This window comes from Rhamphochromis sp. 'chilingali', assembly GCF_963969265.1.
Source record: "Rhamphochromis sp. 'chilingali' genome assembly, chromosome: 4".
Lineage (NCBI taxonomy): Eukaryota > Metazoa > Chordata > Actinopteri > Cichliformes > Cichlidae > Rhamphochromis > Rhamphochromis sp. 'chilingali'.
The window spans coordinates 20370454-20389072 of NC_137948.1; the positions used below are offsets into that span (position 1 = coordinate 20370454).

The 18619-nt window shown below is 41.4% G+C and overlaps 1 protein-coding gene across 4 annotated transcripts; it reads left to right on the forward strand.

Moving 5' to 3' along the window:
- The first annotated feature begins 2847 nt into the window (after positions 1-2847).
- On the forward strand, positions 2848-18556 carry fam114a1 (family with sequence similarity 114 member A1). 4 transcript variants are annotated; one of them, XM_080881628.1, is made up of 13 exons: positions 2848-2900; positions 5383-5709; positions 6223-6307; positions 7448-7680; positions 9316-9450; positions 9655-9807; positions 9891-10071; positions 11673-11758; positions 13192-13404; positions 13612-13751; positions 15195-15267; positions 15760-15813; positions 16400-18556. In XM_080881628.1, the coding sequence occupies exons 2-13, from the start codon at positions 5389-5391 to the stop codon at positions 16523-16525; spliced, it is 1800 nt and encodes a 599-aa protein (XP_080737754.1). In that variant the 5' UTR covers positions 2848-2900; positions 5383-5388; the 3' UTR covers positions 16526-18556. The 4 variants fall into 4 exon arrangements, with proteins under 4 accessions (XP_080737754.1, XP_080737757.1, XP_080737755.1 ...); XM_080881631.1 differs by having other exon boundaries at positions 9891-10032; XM_080881629.1 differs by lacking the exon at positions 2848-2900 and adding an exon at positions 2907-4454.
- The last annotated feature ends 63 nt before the right edge of the window (positions 18557-18619 follow it).

Consider the following 18619-nt stretch of genomic DNA (forward strand, 5'->3'; position numbering starts at 1 on the left):
CTTTGCTTTGAGAGTGATGATAGAGAAGCACAGAAAGATCAGAAGGAGCTGGACTGTGTGTTTGTCGATCTAGAGAAAGCATATGATAGTAGTACTGAGAGAGGAATTGTAGTGCTACATGAGGAAGTCCGCAGTAGCAGAGAAGTATGAGCATGGCTGAGAACATGTATGAGGCTAGCGAGACAGTGGTGAGGTGCATTGACAGATGGGTTCAAGCTGAAGGTGGGATTACATCAGGGATCAGTTCTGAGCTTCTTGTTTGCAGTGGTGATGGACAGGTTGATAGATGCGGACTATGATGGTGAAGGCATAAAAGTCAGTAGAAGTAAGGCAAAATGCATGTGTGTGAATGAGAGGGAGACAGATGGAAAGGTGAAAGTGGATGAGCTTAAATACTTGGACAGTATAGGTAAAGACAAGACAAAGTGGGTGGAAATGAGGGTCGAGGGTGATATGTGTATGAGGGTAGCGTAAGAGCAAAAGGAAGAAATTACAAGATAGTATTGAGATCTGCTGTGATGTGTGGTTTGCAGAAGGTAGTTCCTACAAAAATGCCGCAAACCACACAAAAAGCTTATGGTGTAAAATCTTTACTCATTTGCATCATGAAGTATTGCCGGCAATAAGTCGGACTCGTTCCTGGTGGGTGATGGGCTCCGCCAGGGCTGCCCTTTGTCTCCGGTTCTGTTCATAATTTTTATGGACAGGATTTCTAGGCACAGCCAAGTGGCGGAGGGCTTTCGCTTTGGTGGCCTCAGAATCTCATCTCTGATTTTTGCAGATGATGTGGTTCTGTTGGCTTCATCGGGTGAGGGCCTCCAGCTCGCACTGGAACGGTTCGCAGCCGAGTGCGAAGCAGCGGGAATGAGGATCAGCACCTCCAAATCTGAGGCCATGGTTCTCAGCCGGAAAAGGGTGGAGTGCCCACTCCGGGTCGGGGATGAGTTCCTGCCCCAAGTGGAGGAGTTCAAGTATCTCGGGGTCTTGTTCGCGAGTGATGGGAGAAGGGAGCCGGAGATCGACAGACGGATTGGGGCTGCAGCTGCAGTAATGCGGACGCTGCACCGGTCCGTCGTGGTGAAGAGGGAGCTGAGTGTAAAAGCGAAGCTCTCAATTTACCGGTCGATCTACGTCCCTACCCTCACCTATGGCCACGAGCTGTGGGTAGTGACCGAAAGAACGAGATCGCGGATACAAGCGGCAGAAATGAGCTTCCTCCGAAGGGTGGCTGGCCTCTCCCTTAGAGATAGGGTGAGAAGTTCGGCCATCCGGGAGGGGCTCAGAGCAGAGCAGCTGCTGCTCCACATCGAAAGGAGCCAGCTGAGGTGGTTCGGGCATCTGACAAGGATGCCTCCTGGGCGCCTCCTGGGTGAGGTGTTCCAGGAGGAGGAGGCCCCGGCGCAGACCCAGGACACGCTGGAGAGATTATATCTCTCGGCTGGCCTGGGAACGCCTTGGTATTCCCCCGGATAAGCTGGAGGAGGTGGCTGGGGAGAGGGAGGTCTGGGCCTCTTTGCTTAGGCTGCTGCCCCCGCGACCCGGCCCCGGACAAAGCGGATGAAGATGGATGGATGGATGGATCATGAAGTAGTTATGGAGCATTAGAGATTTGAGCAGATTTCATTTTTTTAAATAAAAACATCCATTTTCAGAGACTTCACTCTAAGCTTTTTGGATTCTTTATGTGTGACTGCACAGCATGTTTAGTCTAGCACTCACCCCTTGCACCTGAAGAAAGCATGAAAGGACGTTTTTACAGTCAAGTGCAATTTAATCTCTCTGTTCAGGGAACTCCCACAAAGAAAATGAAGTGACAGCACTTACAGTTGTTACAGTTGTCAGGTGTGGATCAAAAGAGGTGTGCCAGTTTATGAATGCTTGATCCCTACTGATGATAACCAGACAGAACAGCAGTGAAATAATGGTTATCATCAGCTTAGTGATGATTATTTTTGGGATAAGGAGAACACAAGAGTGTTAAAAGACTGTAACATGACTTTTAATGTCACTAGATTTTCTTAGTGAGAGAGGTGGAGTAGTTGAATTCAAATAAAACATATTTGTTCTTTGTTTACTAAATACCAAACCTGTGATTTATTACACCCCCAGTAGTTTATTTCAAAGTTAGAAATGTTAAAATGTTACACTGCCTTGCAGCAATACTGTTACTACTATAAGAATGCAACATTGAGGGACAAAAAAAATACAGCTGCATACTCATTACGTGCAATAGCCCTTTACTTTGGATTTTCTGTGTTGTGCATATTAGAGATGATATAAACGTAAGAAAAAGCGAGGGCTCGTCCGGGATTTGAACCCGGGACCTCTCGCACCCTAAGCGAGAATCATACCCCTAGACCAACGAGCCGCTGAGCAAGCAAGCAGATTAATATGTATATAAATCGTACTCGTCATCACTAGTTGTACTCATTTTAGTCTGTTTTGTTTTATTTGTTTTTGTGGGGTTTTGCGTGTAACAGCAGCTGTTGTGCGGACTCTCGTTTCACCGAGCTTCAGAATAGAGGTGTTGCTCCTCTAAAGAGCCAGAAGAACTGAAATGATTCACTCCTACATAGATGCAACTTCGCTGCTATTTTGACTGGCGTCGTTTATTTTATGACTGGCCTAACTTATTCAGCGGTCGCATTCTGAAACAGAATGCTATATTGAAACTGTGGTGCCGTTTTCTAATTATTGGAGGAAAAACACACACACACGTACAGTTTGTTTTTGTGTGCGCTGTAGTTTTTTGCCCGTCTGTGAAGTTGTGTTAGCTTAGCTCATCAGAGCCGCTCCCGAGGCAGAGAACTCTCTTGTCAGCTGTTACTCTTTGGCGCAGTCACAGACCACCGTCCTGCCGACGTGGCGGGGCGGAAGAGCCGCTGGCTGGCACCAAACGGGTGAGCTGCACTGTCACTTTCATAAAAACAAAACTGTCTCCCAGCTTTATAATTTTCCTTTGACTATACAAGCGAAGAACTGCAGTTCAACTTGAGATTAGTCTTTCATAAATTTGCTGCATCGCTTTGTTTTTGTGTGTTTGTATGTGTTTAGGAAGTGAGAAACATCCATTCATGTTAGCGTGAAAGTAGAGCATAACAGTGCTCTTTGTTGCCTGTCTCTTATACAGCGTTGCCTATGCTGTCACGTTGCATTAATGCTATAAATCGCACTAAAAAGGCAGGGCAGTCTTTAATACATCCTTACTTAGGTGTTAGCATTAGGGAATTATTATTTGTCACGCTGTCACGCTCTATATGAGTCAGAGGAAAAGATGTTTATATAATTTATGTCAAAAGTGCAAGATTATTGTTACTGCTCAAAATGCAAAATGAGAATTATGAGACCGTGGTTTCCAGTATCTGTTTAAAGCATTTTTTTTGTGTGTGGGTGAAAACATATTTTTCTATTTTGTGAAGTTTTATATATATATATTAATTATTATTTTTAACCACACCAGCTCTTCTGATTTAAAAAACAAAAAAAAAAACAAAAAACGTTCTGCACAAGGACCTTTTTCTGGCAGAAAACTCCTTTTAACAGTAATAAAATCACTGAGTGATAGTCATATGCATCTGAGTACAGCAACTGAACACAAGATGGCAACATCGGACATGAAATGACCAGCAGTACTGTCGCTTTAATTATAGCACATATAAAATTCTGTGTTGTCAAAATTCTTTCAGTTGAGTCCAGTTTTATTTAGTTGTTCACAGCAACAATTCCCCTCACGGCACTTTCTACTGCAGCTTTAATGAAAAAAAAAATCACATTTAAAACCTCACTCACTTATTTACGACACTTGGCAATGGCGGGAAGGAAAAACTCTTTTTTAATAGGAAGCGACCAACAAATCTAGCTTCATTGAGGGACAGCTATCTGCTACCATATGGTGGGAGGTTGAAGGGAACGAGAAGAGGAAAAAAAGGAGAGCATAGCGAGAAAATGTCTCTAATTCGAGGCCAAATAAAATAAATAGTATCCATCGTGTTTATTAGAGAATCGAGATAATTGTTCGTTGCTGCAACAGTTTAGAATAAGATAGAAACTCGACTCTTTATTTACAGATTATTTAATGCACACCTGCACCCTAGAATGCTTCAAAGAGAAAATACAAAGACAAACTGCAACTTTAAGATATGGAAATAAATAAGTTAAATAAATAATAAAGGGCTAAAAAGAAAACAAAAATAAGAATAAATGGTACTGCACCTTAAGTAAAAACCAGGGTGAGATAAAAGAGATACCCACTCAAGTGGAGTCCCTTTGGTTGTTGATGCCACAGTGGCTAAACGTGGATCTCCCATGCACTGAAAATGGTGTGTGTTAAATAATGGTGTCAATCACTAATTCCCAAGCCAAATCTGAGGCACCAGTGCAGACCCAAGACAGGCATTCCTGAGATTACATCTCTCACCTGGCCTGGGCTGAGCTGGGTAAGGAGCAGGTGACCGGTAAGAAGGGGGTCTGGGTGTGTCTTCAGGGACTGCTGCATGTGACTGAGAGGGATGGATGGGGTAGAAATCCAAGTTGTCATTTTTTATGATTTTCATTTTTATTTATATATTTAAAAAAAAATACTTATTCTACATCACTTTAAACCAGGAATGTCAAACTCCTTTTACATGAGCCACATAAAGCCCATTTTGATCTTAAGTGGCTGGGACCAGAGAAATTAATAATACCTGTGTAAAATTGCAGCAATGAAGGTGGTTGGTCTTCATCAATAGGAAAATCTGTGAAACTTATGAAAATACAGTCAAAAGTTCAAAATCTATGCGTCCCTTTCTAAAGCTGTCCAGGGGACCGGATTCGAGACTTCACCGGGCCAATTGTGGACCCCGGGCTTTATGTTTGACACCCCTGCTTTAAATGGTCCAGGAGTCTCTATATACCCCAGTTTTTTAATTGTTATTTAATACATTATATATTATCAACAAAAGTCCCTTACAACATGTTCAATTGCAAGTACAGTGAGCTGCAGAAAAAAGCTCCCAGTCCTTAAAGCCAGATGTTTTTAGCCCAATCACACCTCTTATGACGTATGTGTGGGATACAGACACAGCTTGATTGACTTTTTCCTCAATCCTCTTTGGCACGGAACAGTTTACACAGTTGGTACTCTTAGTACCTCATAATTTGAGGAACATTGTTTAGTGTCACTAAAGTTAATCCCAATGAAAAGTCTAATTCACACTAATAATTAAACGCTGTGTGAATGTGCCAGGCCTCAAGAGTTTCACACATGATAAAACATGTAAGAACTGAGTGTTTCCACTTTATGCTTAGATTTGTATAAACAGTGTTTTTGTTTTAGGGAAAGTGCATTTATACGAAAGACACAGATGAGCAGTTTTCCACTAAAAATCCAACTTTTTGCAGATCATCATGTCTCAGGCTGCCTCCTCTGATGCTGACCCCTCCACAGACCCCACCCCTCCACCTGTTCAGCCCCCCGACCCTGTTCCTAGCCTCGGTCAGGATGTACCAGCAGCCGGTACACCCCCAGCAGATCCACTGCAGCCTCTTTTCTCCCCTGAGAGTTTTGATCAGTCCAAAGAGCAGTCGACCACAGAGAACACCACCACCTCTGAGACATTAGAGGGTCAGGCTGACCAACCAGAGTCTCCTGCAGAGAGTCAGATGACTGAATGTGACCAACCAGTGAGCCTGGAGCCAGACACAGAGGCTGCAGAGGAAGATGTGGAGGTTTGTTTCACAAGCTGAAGTTTGATTTATGTTTCCTTGACACAAAGCACTGAGAGGAAAATGTCTCATAGATACACTTGCACACAGTTATAAAATAACTTCAAAGAAACAAGAATTTTGAATATATTTAGGATTTTTATTCAGGAAATTGTATATACAGGCTCAAATATGTACATATAATCACTGAAATCTTTAAATAAGTGACACTGAAGGTGTTACACTGTCTTTTAGCTTGACAAAGCCAAAGCCTATTAACTTCTCGTTAGTTAATTTGATTGATGAAAACTGCTAGTTTCTGTTTTCATGATACATGAATTTCCTTAAAGCTAAGATCCAGCCTTTCTATGTATAATACAGCTTCATATTGACATTTTGAAATATTTAATAATAAACAAGCAATTATGATATGTATTTAGAGATTTGTGATTGTCATTTGTTTTGTACTTTCACACATATTATAGACCAAACGGTTAACAGTTTTATTCCTTTCCTATGATGGATATTTGCGCACAGAAGTCCCTCCTGGACAAAGAAAAAGGTTGGGGAGCTTGGAGTTCATGGGGAAAATCTCTTCTGACCACTGCCACCTCCACAGTGGGTATGTCCCAGGTTTTTCTCATCCAATTCTTTTCTTCACATTTACACCCATTTCACTCACCACCAGTCCCTCCCTGAGCTGGTTCTGCCAGAGGTTTCGTCCTGTTAAAGGGGAGCTTTTCCTTTCCACTGTCGCCAAAGTGCTTGCCCATAGGGTCATCTGATTGTTTCTCCGTATTATTGTTGGGTCTTTATCTTACAATATTAAGCACATTGTGGCCTTGTGATTTGGTGCTGTATGAATAGAATAGAATTGAACTGAATTACATTTCACCCAGTGATTGGCCAGTTGTGCATAACTGTGGCACAATCTGATATCCCCATGTTGATGTTGTTCTTGCGTCACCATAATAATTTTGGTTCAGGGTCAACATTGAAACTGACCAGTGATGTTGTGTGAGCATACAGTTAGCATTAACTGAGAAGGTAGCTAATGCTATTGAAAGCTATTACTAGCGAACTAACATGAGTTAAATTTGGCTAACAAAAACCTAACTCCATAGTAAATTTATTATATTGTATAAATTAATAAAGAAAGCACTTGCAGTGCTTACTATTTATTCCAGGAGGGTGTTTTATAAAAACAGAGCTATTTGTTTTCTTTTTCCCCTCCATTGCACAGCTGTGACATCACAGCAACATGACTGGTCAGTTGCACAAATGACGATGCACAAACACCAACACAGGAATGTCAAATACACCATAACTATGAAAGGACCCAAACATTGTTGCACCCAAATCTGTACACGATTTGTGGTGCAGCAATGTTTTCCAAGATGCACAATTTGAAAATACACACTGTCATCACATAAACACTTTAACAATATCTATATGTGTATTTGCTCATGTGTAGCGATTCAGAAATCGCTGGTACGGTATTTCTGCAGTAGCAGGGACCTGATAGCAAGGTGATAGTAACAGACAAGCACAGAGTCCTTCCATAAGCAAGTGAAGAAACATTTTATCGCCATCATTCTTGCGGTTTCAAAATTGGCTCATAGATTTCAGCCAGGATTATTATAGGACCATGTGTTTTTATATATGTAATGAGAAATGTCGCTGGCAAGCAGGAGAAATAGACCATCAATGTCTACTTCTCCTCATGTATGTGAGTCTTTAATTTGCTGCTTTCTGTGTGCAGGTCAAAGCCTGACCTCAGTAAAGGTGAAGGCAGGAGAGGCACTTCGTCTCCACAGAACCTCAGTTGGAGAGGAGGCACAGGAAGAGGAGGAGGGAGTGGAGGAGAAGACAGAAGGAGGAATCGAAAGCAGAGAGATTGACCTGTCCAACTCCGGGGAGTCGTCTTCTCCTACTGCAGCCACAGCTTCTAGCAGGGGCGTTTTCTCTACAATCACACATGCCGTACAAAACACTGTGAGTGAACACACATACACGCACAGAGAGACACACAAAAGGTATCCATCTGATGAAGCTTCCAAACCATGTCATGAAAGAGTGTTAGTGGCGATTAAATCATACATTTCACCAGGCAGTCATGTACTCAGATATGAAGAGTCGTCTCGTTTTCTTAGTGCCCATAATGCCGCCTCGACAGTCTGCTGCCGTGTGGTCTTAGGGCGCTCTCTTTTGCACTTTGGTGTCCACAGCAGAGCTGTCTGTGTGATGGAGTTGTGCTTGTTTCTGATGATGTGCTTTACCGAATGTTTGGAGGTCGTTCAGTTTAATCAGATCCACAGCAGTCTCCTGAGACTTTTAGACTTAGTGAGAGTTTTTTATGGTCGCCCTCAGTCATTCTCCTTCCTCCTGGCAAAATTTTTAAATATTTAGATTTCAGGTTCTCTCTGTCTCTCTCAGGATAAGTCAGTGATCAGTATAATGCACTAGTGGTGTCACAGTTTTGCTCCTAACGTATAAGCATATAAAACTGCTGCTGAACTGCAAACATAATTGAAAAGCTTCCCTATTAACCCTGAATGCTACAGTATTAGCAGACAAGTAGATGCAAATAGAAGTAAGTACTCTGAAAGTGGGGCTTATTTAATCTACAAAATCAGGTTAATCCAAAATAAACTGTTTAATAAGATGTCTCAAAATATAAGTGAGATTTTAAAAAGAATGAACTCTACAGAGCTTAACCTATTTAATTAGTTAACCCTTTAACTAATTTAGCCTATAGAGTTACAGCAGACACAGCACAGCTCTATTATAGCCTCAGATTGGTGAGAGTGCTTGACTGTGATGACTTCAGACAGCGTCCACGCTGCAGAAGACAGTCCTTGATTTACTGATCCTCCTCTGGACGTCGCTGCCAGCTCCTCTCCTCTCCTTCCCTGCGGCATTCCTCAATCTGTGTTCGATGGCAAGCCATGGTCGATAGAAAAGTCGAGCCCCTTCAGTGCTGTCAACGATTTATTTATTTGTGTTACATATTAAGTACCTCCTAATTCACAGTTTTAGTAAGCTGAAATATTTCTCATTAACACATGCTCTGCCTCTCGATTTCCTGCTGTGTGAAGGAGCGCAGTTAAAGTTAAAGACATCATCTGTGCTTTGAAAATCAGACTGGAAGCAGTTGTGAGCTGTTATGGATTGTAAGCAATGATCTCTTGATTTTTGGCAGAAGGCTGCAGTTTTAAAATTACAATCCTACTTAAATATTTTGCAAAAACATTCACTTTATTTTTTCCCTCTTTGTTCCTGACTGAACTGACTGAGATTTAAAGGGTTAATTGATTAATGACACATTTAATTAGTTAACAATGTATTTATTTCATTCATTTTGGCGCTCATGGACCTCAATAAACCAAGAGCAAGCTCATATTTTTTTAACTGAATTCATTTAGTTTTCAGTATGCAAACTTTCAGTATGATATTATTTAAATTACAACATTTTATAAAAGTGTGCAATCTAAATTTACAATTTTGTTGGTCAATCCTATTTTGTTTTTGTTTTTTTATTGTTTTCTTTAACAGGCTACTGTAGTTTGCTGAACTGCCTTTCCCCTCCCACCCTTCCTCGCTCTGCATCTGTCTCTCTGTGTCTCTCAGGGTAAGTCAGTGATCAGTGGAGGCTTGGATGCCTTGGAGTTCATTGGAAAGAAGACCATGACTGTTCTTGCAGAGAGTGACCCGGGTTTTAAAAAGACCAAAACTCTGATGCAAAAGACCGCGTCACTTAGTCAGGCATGCAACTGACCATCTCATCTCATCTTGTCAGATAAGAAATGAATCTGAATCTGGTGTGTCGTGTGTGTGTGTGTGTGTGTGTGTGTGTGTGTGTGTGTGTGTGTGTGTGTGTGTGTGTGTGTGTGTGTGTGTGTGTGTAGGTGTAATTGCTTTAAATTGGTGGCTCTGTTTTTTCTGATTTTTTTTTTTTTCTTTTTTCAGATGTTGAAGGAAGCCAAGGAGAAGGAGCGGGCCCGTCTGAGTAACCAGCCTATCAGTGCTCCCACAGCTCACTACGGTATTCTTTTTGATGACTACCAGGGCTTGTCACACCTGGAGGCCCTGGAGATTCTGTCCAATGAGAGTGAAGCAAAGGTAAGGCGCGAGTGTCGGGAATACAGAAAGCGCTTCAGAAACACTGCCTGTTTCAAGCAGTTTACCTGCAGCTGTGATTTTAGGTTCAAGCCTTCCTCTCCTCCCTGACCGAAGAGGAGCAGGAGGAGGTGAAGAAGGAGCTGATTTACATCAAGGAGATTTTCATCAAGCAAGAGGAAGAGGAGGATGTGGAGACAGAAGGAGGAGGACAGACGAAGGATAACGGTGATCTTAGTTCCCAATTACACTGTTCTACCCCCTTATGTGAGTGACCCAGATCGACTGCTAGACCTGCTGTAGGTGGAGGTGGTCCCTTAGCGCTGACCCAGGATCAGGTGGCCTTTGACAGGCACCTGGATGGGAAATGATAACCCAAACTGTTAAAAACAGGGTTTGTTGTTGAACACACTCATGACTGCGCTTATCTCTGATGCTGGCTGTGGGCAGCCTGCTGTTGTTCCTCAGGGAGCTTTAGCTCACTTATTTTAGTTTTAATCTTTTCAAAGTTTGTGCAGTTGTGCAGAAAGTTAGTTTGTGCAGATTCAAAGAGTGCTTTTTAAAAGCGTGCTCCATCAATTTCAGACACAAAGACTAATCCTGTGGTATTTGGTTGCTGTTTAAAGCCGTTTACACAGCCTTCTCCAGTTTCAGCAACATTGCAGGAAAAAAGTGAGGCAATGACTTTTCCTTTGTTTCTTATGAGGCAACAAACTTATGGAAAATGGCCTGAGTACCCCTCCTTCTCCTGTTACTGATACAGGATGATCTTTTAGCATCTTATAACGAGATGAAAGACACTGCATGGCTTCAGTGAAAACGTGACCAGATTAACTGCGTTGTCATCCTTGAGTCAGGCTCTGTCAGCACACAAAAATATGTTCTTTTCTTTGTTTATATGGAGGTCATCTAAACTCCACGAAAAAAAAAAATTAAGAAAATCTGGACCTTTTCCTCATAAACTAAAAAATAGCATTCCTTTGCCTGAACTCTCTTGTTCTGACCCAGTTCAGCCTCTAATAATATTGCATTAGTATCGTCACTGGTCACTGGTACAGGTAACCTAACCTGACAAGTAGGTCTACCTAGGGTTATGATCAGCCACCCTTTTGATCCCAAACGTCTTATTATCTGACCTGACATTTTTGTTTTATTCACTCTCTTATGACTCTGACAAGTCACATCAATCTGTTATATTATGTCGTAATTAGAGTTCAAGAATCCAAATTTTCACTTAAACATCTGCTTCATGTCAAATAATCTTATATGCTCTGCATCCTAGAACTTACCCAAATTATATTTCCTCTTCCTAAAAGCCCTGAAAACCTTAGATCCTTACGGGAATCAGCGATGACGGTGACTGTTCCTAATCTGCTAAAGAAGTAGAAAATGTTCTACTGGAGTGAAACTGTGTCAGTGTGATGGCAAGTTTTGGTCTCGTCACATCTCACCACTTTACATTTTAAAGGGTTTGTGAGGGGCACCTTCAGGGGATGTCATGGAGGTGCACAGCTCAAAGCAGGCAGGCGCCCTTTTGCTCGGAGGGTTGAACAGGATGCCTGATCCGGCGTTTGGTGTTCAGGGGCCACCGACACATTTGCAGACTCAAGAAAAGCCAACAGAAACAATCCATAAGATCCAGGCGCCGAATCTGCATGTTTTACAATTCCAGCTGTAATTTATACACAGGAGTTTGAATTACGTTGGCATGACAACAACAATATACGCTTCGTGATCTCAGCATGGAGTAAATCGACTGATTCCTGACATGTGGTGTAAATGCGTGTAGCATCACACTTTAACACGTGCTTTGTGTATTTAAGTAAACTGACACGAGGTGGTGCATGCCTTTTGTGCATTTTTATCAGCTGCTGATGGCGAGGAGTTTGTGAGTGTTCTCACCGAGCTGCTCTTTGAACTTCATGTTGCCGCCACGCCGGACAAACTCAACAAGGTGACTCACTCACACAGATGCCAGTAGTTTTCATCCATCCATCCATCCATCCATCCATCCATCCATCCATCCATCCTGCATTTTGCTATCAATTTTAAATTAACTGTCTTTTCTGTAAATTGTACAGTTTAATAATAAATACAATCTTTTATATTTTTTTATTGGCAACACCGGTTGTTAAGTTACTGACACTTACTACTTTACATCAGCACCATCAGTGGGTGAAGCGCCTTTTTGCCTTCTGGTACATTGTCTGTGACGAGCCTTTAAATCACAGACTGTGTATAAAATACAGACCTTAGTTGTGTGGCTGAAAAGCGAAGCTGGTGTTGAATTGCCTAAAACCTGTATTTCCTCTAATGTCCAGAAGGAGGCGACTCCTCTGGTTTCAAAAAGAGGTCTGATTGTACAGAAGTCTAGGAAGTAGCCAGTATACTGTCTGTGCTCTGAATGTCATATCATTCTGCATTATATGGACAAAGGTATTGAGCCACATCATTTATGAATCCAGGTGTTTTCAGTCTCGTGGCCACAGGTATATAAAGGCAGCCTGCCTTTACAAACATTTGTGAATTTGAAGGTGGCACTGTGATAGAGAAATGCCAGTGTTGCAACTCTGATTCAGCTGTTGCAACAAGTCAACTGTAAGTGGTATTACTGCAAAGCAGAAGCATTTAGGAATCACCGCAAGTCACGTAACGTTACAGCACAGGATTGCCGAGTGCTGAGGCACATAGTGCTCTGCTGACTGAGTAACTGCAGGGTTTCGACATCAGCACAAAAACTGCGCCCGGTGCTTCATGACTCGGGTTTCTGTGGCTGAGAAGCAGCACGCAAGCAATACATCATCAATCTGGCTTTGGCGAGTGCCACATGAACACCACCTGCCTGACCGAATCGTGCCTGCTCTAAAGTTTGATGGAGAAGGGTTGTTGTCTTTTTTCTGGGGTGTCATAAACACTCCTGTAGGTGTAATGCACAGATAGTTTCCTTCACATAGTGATATGATTCTGATTTGGAAAGAAAATCTTTGATTTTTCTTCTATAAAGCTGTGTTATGAGTATTAGTTTATACCTCGTTTTATTATGAAATTGTGTTGAAATCATGCATTTCAAATTCCATAGTGTAGTTTAGTACCAGGAATATTCTAACAACCACCAATCATTCTTCCTATTTGCTCTGAGAAAACGGTCCACAAAGCTACAAAAATACACATCTTTGTATCTACACTCAACATAGTAACTCTGCATCCTGCTGCAAAGCTAATTTAAAAGTTATCAGCCCCTAAAGCCATCCTGCGTAATCACATTCACATATATAAAAACCAATATTAGCATATATCCATGTATATGCATCTAATTAGCATACATCAGGATCAGGGTGGGAATGTGTCTTCATGCAGACCTGATGAGTGGTAATTATGCATCTCCAGGCTCGAATGAGGGCCCATGATTGGGTGAGCAAGGTGGAACAACCTGTCACTACAGAGACAGTTGGCAGGGAAACGCAGGACCAGCCAGGAGGAGAGGAGAACAAAAAGGAAGACAAGAAGAAAGACGGAGAAGAGCTGGGGGAGAAGAAGGGCGAGGAGGAGGAGATGAAGGGAGGAGAAGAGGCAAAGGAGAGCGACCCCATATCTGTAGAGGTGACGTCTCATCTGCACTGTTATGACTTCTGCTTTCAAGTTTAAATTCCGTCACCTTTTCTTCCTGCTGTCACTGCCTTATTTGATTTGAATCACTTATTCTGTGTGTGTGTGTGTGTGTGTGTGTGTGTGTGTGTGTGTGTGTGTGTGTGTGTGTGTGTGTGTGTGTGTGTGTGTGTGTGTGTGCACTCACCTTCCTCTCATCAGGCCATCTACCTGTCATCGGTCAGCAGTCTGGCAGAAGTGACGGCTCGCAGCATCGAGCAGCTCCACAAGGTGGCGGAGCTCATCCTCCACGGCCAGGAGCAAGAGAAACCAGCCAGAGACCAGGCACACGTCCTCACCAGGTATGTGTGTGAATGTGTACTTGTATTACACACTTACATTGTGGGAACTTCCTTCTGTGGGTATCCCCTTGACAGGTTCAAGGTTATGGTACGGGTTAGGGTAAGCCTCCAGGAGATCAATATAAGCTGTTGTTATGTCTTTGCTAAGGGAAATAATGGAAATGTTTGGGATTTGGCATTTGTGATTGTTGAGGTTAGGTTCACAAGCAAAGAAGACTGAAACAGTCGCATACACTGCCTGGCCAAAAGACAAGTCACCACCTGGATTTAACTAGGCAAATACATAAGAGCTTATCATTTCTTAGACAACCGTGTCAGCTGTTACTGCGTTTCACTGAAATTATTGGACTGTGTCAAGCAAAGAAAACAACTAAGGAGATTGTTGGAACTGCTAAAATTGGAATGAAATGATAAAAAATCAACATGTAAGAGCCTTTCCACACACACAGTGCGAGAACAGCTCAAGTGATTGGGACTAAACAGCTGTGTAGCCTTAAGAAAGCCACTTATCAGTGAGGCTAATCAGGAAAAGGGCTTCAGTATATTCGGGAGCATAAAGATTGGAGTAAATGAAAAAAGGGTCATGTGGTCTAATGAGTTCAGATTTACTCTGTTCCAGAGTGATGGGTGCATCAGGGCAAGAAGAGAGGCGGGTGAAGTGATGCATTCATTGTGTCAGGTTTCTGCTGTACAAGCCTGTGGGGGCAGTGTTACGATCTGGGATTGGTTCAGAAATTGAGGTCAGCTTACTACCTGAAAATACTGAATGACCAGGTTTTTCCTTTAGTAAATGTTTTCTTCCAATGTGGTTGGGTTGGATTCATCAGGCTCAAATTGTAAAAGAGTGGTTCAGGGAGTTCAGGGAATAGGAGACGTCATTTTCACGTGGATTAGACGCAACAGACTCCAGACATTAACCCCACTGGGATGTGCTGGAGATAACTTGCCGTAACAATCCAACATGCTCATCATCAACACAAGATGTTGGTCAAAAATGATCAAAATAAATGTTGCACAGTTCACGTGTGCATAAGCTTATGAAAAACGTGCTGTTATCAAAGATAAAGTCGGTCCAGTTAGAGGGTCTGATTTTCCTTTTTTTCGGCCCTGTGCTAGGGCAGATACTGCAGCTTGGGGAAGGCTTTGATAAGGATCTGTTTTACCAGGATCATTTGGGTGAATCCCCCTGGTACCAAGGAGAGAGGAGGACAGAGAGAAAAGGGGATTGAGGGGCACTAAAATAAGAACAGTTAGGTGTGTATGGCATTAGGTCTACAATTAAAGAGCTAGCAAAAACTAAATGTGAAGAAATAATCCATTTGCACATAATGTGTGTCTGCATGTCTGTGTGTGTGTATCTGTGAGGTAGAGAGAGGTCAAGGAAGAGATAGTATCACTACTCCAAGGAGTGATGCATGCTCAAATCCACTCTTCTTATTGCAGGTTGACATGTGCCATGTGTAAGGAGGTGGAGTGTTTGGCCAAGAAGTTCTCTGATACGCTGCTCGATGTTGGGGTAGGTGAGAGTGTGTGTGCATGTGGGTGTGTGAACATTAGGGATGATTGTGACTATTCTAATAATGTTTGCTATTGTCAAAAAGTATCCATCGGGGTTTAACTTTAGTTCAGTTGGGGCCTATTTTAAGTTGTATGAATACACACGGGGTGCTCTAATGAGTATTTATGCCAACAGAGCAGTCTCTGTAGAGCTGACTCATAATAAATACAGTGGTCGTATTCATTGTAATTAAACATTTCACCCACTACAACAACGTGACTCAGTGACAGCAGAGCTTTTTAGATGTAGCAGGAGATATATCAGACAGCTGATGTGTGAGTATTTGTTTGTTGGATCAAGTCACTGTTTCTTTTGTTTGTTTGGGGTTTTTTTCATAGGCTCTGCTGACAGTAGTAAAATAATTTTTGATCTTTGTCTTTGTACTTGTGTTTTTCTGCTACTCCATCATCTTTTATTGATCTCACGAGTGTCACTGCCTCTCTTTTTTAGGGCCAGAGGAAAGCAGAAGAGCTGAACCCACTGGTAGAGAGTGTGCTGCTAGAGGTGAGATTTTTTTACTTTGAACATCGTGAATAAAAATAAAAATGGATAAAATTAATGATGTAGCAGTCTCATGATGAGTGACAGATAAATGATCAGGATCATCATCACTAATGCAATGGGAACTGAGTTTTAAGAGGCACTCAGACGAGATCCACACAGCGTTTAAAGACTTGTTCAACATTTTTCAGAATGCATTTTTTTTTACAAATTTCATCTCTAGAAACAAATCTTTCCTCATTTTTATTGTTATATCTCTGTGACAGCGATGCCAGGAGGCATTGTTTTCTTGTTAGCAAAGCACCTGTTTAATGCCTCGAGGAATTTCTGGATGACCAGAAACATCCAGAGCTGTGCACACAAACTGTGCACATGTAGCATTGTTATATTCCATCCATCCCCATCATGGATTATTCTCACTACAGGTGTCTAGCTAGAGGATTTACAGCTGTTGGAGCAGAATAGCAAGAGAACAGTTTCTGTCCCCAAGCCATCAGTCTTTGAAACTCTCAATTATATACATATATGTATATATGCATATATATTGTTCAGCACTATGCTACATCTACTTATGATTTCCTATCCGCAGGGCTCCAACAGCACCAACTACATCCAGAATGCATTTCAGCTGCTGCTGCCCATCCTGCAGATCTCCCACATCCAGAGCCAACACTGCCGACCCGCCACAGAGGCCGCAGCACAGATTCAGCATTAACACTGCCTGTGCAACTGCCTGCCAGTGTGTCTATTGTTGTACAGTAAAGTATAGAGAATAGAGTCACCAGAACAAGTGCTTTAATCTACACTAAGTGCCAGATAGTAACAGAACACAGAGAATATCATCAGGAAGATACCAGCTTAACTGACACACGTAGTGGTAGCTCGCATACGTTTTGTTTGTGTGTTTGTGCCACGTTGTGTCTCTGAATGTTACTTTGCCTGTTTTGCCGTTGATGTTTTGCTTTAAGAAACCAAAATGACGTCCACGCCTCAAAACCAAAAAACAGAATATTACTGATTGTACTGATCAAACTCTATATTATTGTACATTGAGCTTTCTTTGCACAACAGGAAAAAACATAGACTAACACTAGTAGAGTGTCTGTTGTGTTGACTGTTTAATTGCAGGTTAAGATAAAATACCAGCGTCAGTGATTATATATAGTAATATCATACTTATTTTGTTTTCTGTGTTAAATTATATGAAACAACACTACCTTATATTTTATTTCCATCTTTTGTTGTGAACATTACTAATGTGATGTCGGTTAATTAATTTCTGTTTGCGTCTTGTTGTTGGACTGAATTAGATGAGCGATACCACTCTCTACGCTAAAAGTGAAACCACAGCCTTTTGAAGGGAATCGGCTAGTTTGGCTGCACCAAAACCAAACAGTGTGAAATACAGCAACAAAATAACAATAAAACATTTAATTACCCCAGTAAAACAAAAACTGTCTGTTTTGGGGGGGTTTATTAATTCAAACCTGCAATAACTGATTTTAGAGACATTTTTTGTGGAAGTAAATAGTGAACACTTGTGTTATGTATCACCTTTTAAACACTATCATTCATTTAGTGAATTTTGACTCTTTAAACTCTGATTTTGGCTTTTGCTAAATCCTAAAGGGGACATTGAGCTCTTTAGCCGGAATTACTCCATCATGTGCATCTGTTTGTTGCTAAACAATGAGCTAACTCATTGTTCACTCACTTTAAAGGTTATTGAAACACGATAGGTAGATGTGGATTGTATAACTCGCACACAGCAATCTTTGCTGAAACGGAGTGTAACTTCTGATTCTTTGGTTATAAATATGCATTAAAACTGCCTCACTCTGCAAAACTGTTGGTATAAGGGTCAATTTATCTCAAATTATTGTGGGCCATCTGCTCGACCAGCTCCAGTCTGCATTCAAATTTAAAGATACAACATTGTAATATTTATTTGTATGTACAAGAAAAAATCAGTATTTCTTGCATTTTTGTATATTTCAAAATTAAACATCATTATTAGACTCATCCAGTGGGTCTTGAAAATAACAAATATGCATATACTTCACAAGATAATTTTCTCCGTTATAATAAGACTTACATCTGGAAGCTCCTGAAATTTGTTCTTTCATATTAAATAATGAGCTAATGTCTCTAGTGTGCAACTTGTTGTGTTTGCTCAATCCACCCAGACATTTTTAAGCATTGTTTCCAAATTACAGACCCTGATTCTATCTTACGGAGAAAGAAAGATCAGAGAAAGTTTTAGGCTTTTATCTTGGACATTTTTGAGATATTCATGTTGAAACATTGCCTCAGAAAAGAAAAACAAAACATGTCCAAAAAAGTATTTGATACACGAGGCTGAAACTTCACAGCTAGATTATAGTCATCCAAGTTTTAAACCATTCGATTTTCAAGCAATACACAGGTGGTTGAGCAGACAATGATCTAAAAATGTGATGAGCGATATGAGGTGGAATGACCCATAAGTTAAAATATTTTTCATGTCTCCCTCTTACGCCATAAAAGTAAAAGAGTAGCGATTGGGTTTAATAATTCTGAAAATGTGCTGCAAATACAGATGTTTTCCAGATGGTTGAGTACGACTGACTGCAAAAAGAGCAAATTCACAGTAAGACATGAGCCTTGCAGGTGCTGCTATCTGGAGTTAGTTACTTCCTGGCAGAGCGAGCTTGGCTCCTTTAATGTTTTTATGGTGAAATAAAACCAGGTGGTTACTCGCGTTCGACCTGCTGTACACTTTGTGTGATTCCACTTTAAACACCCCAAAGACAGCCTTACATGCACACAT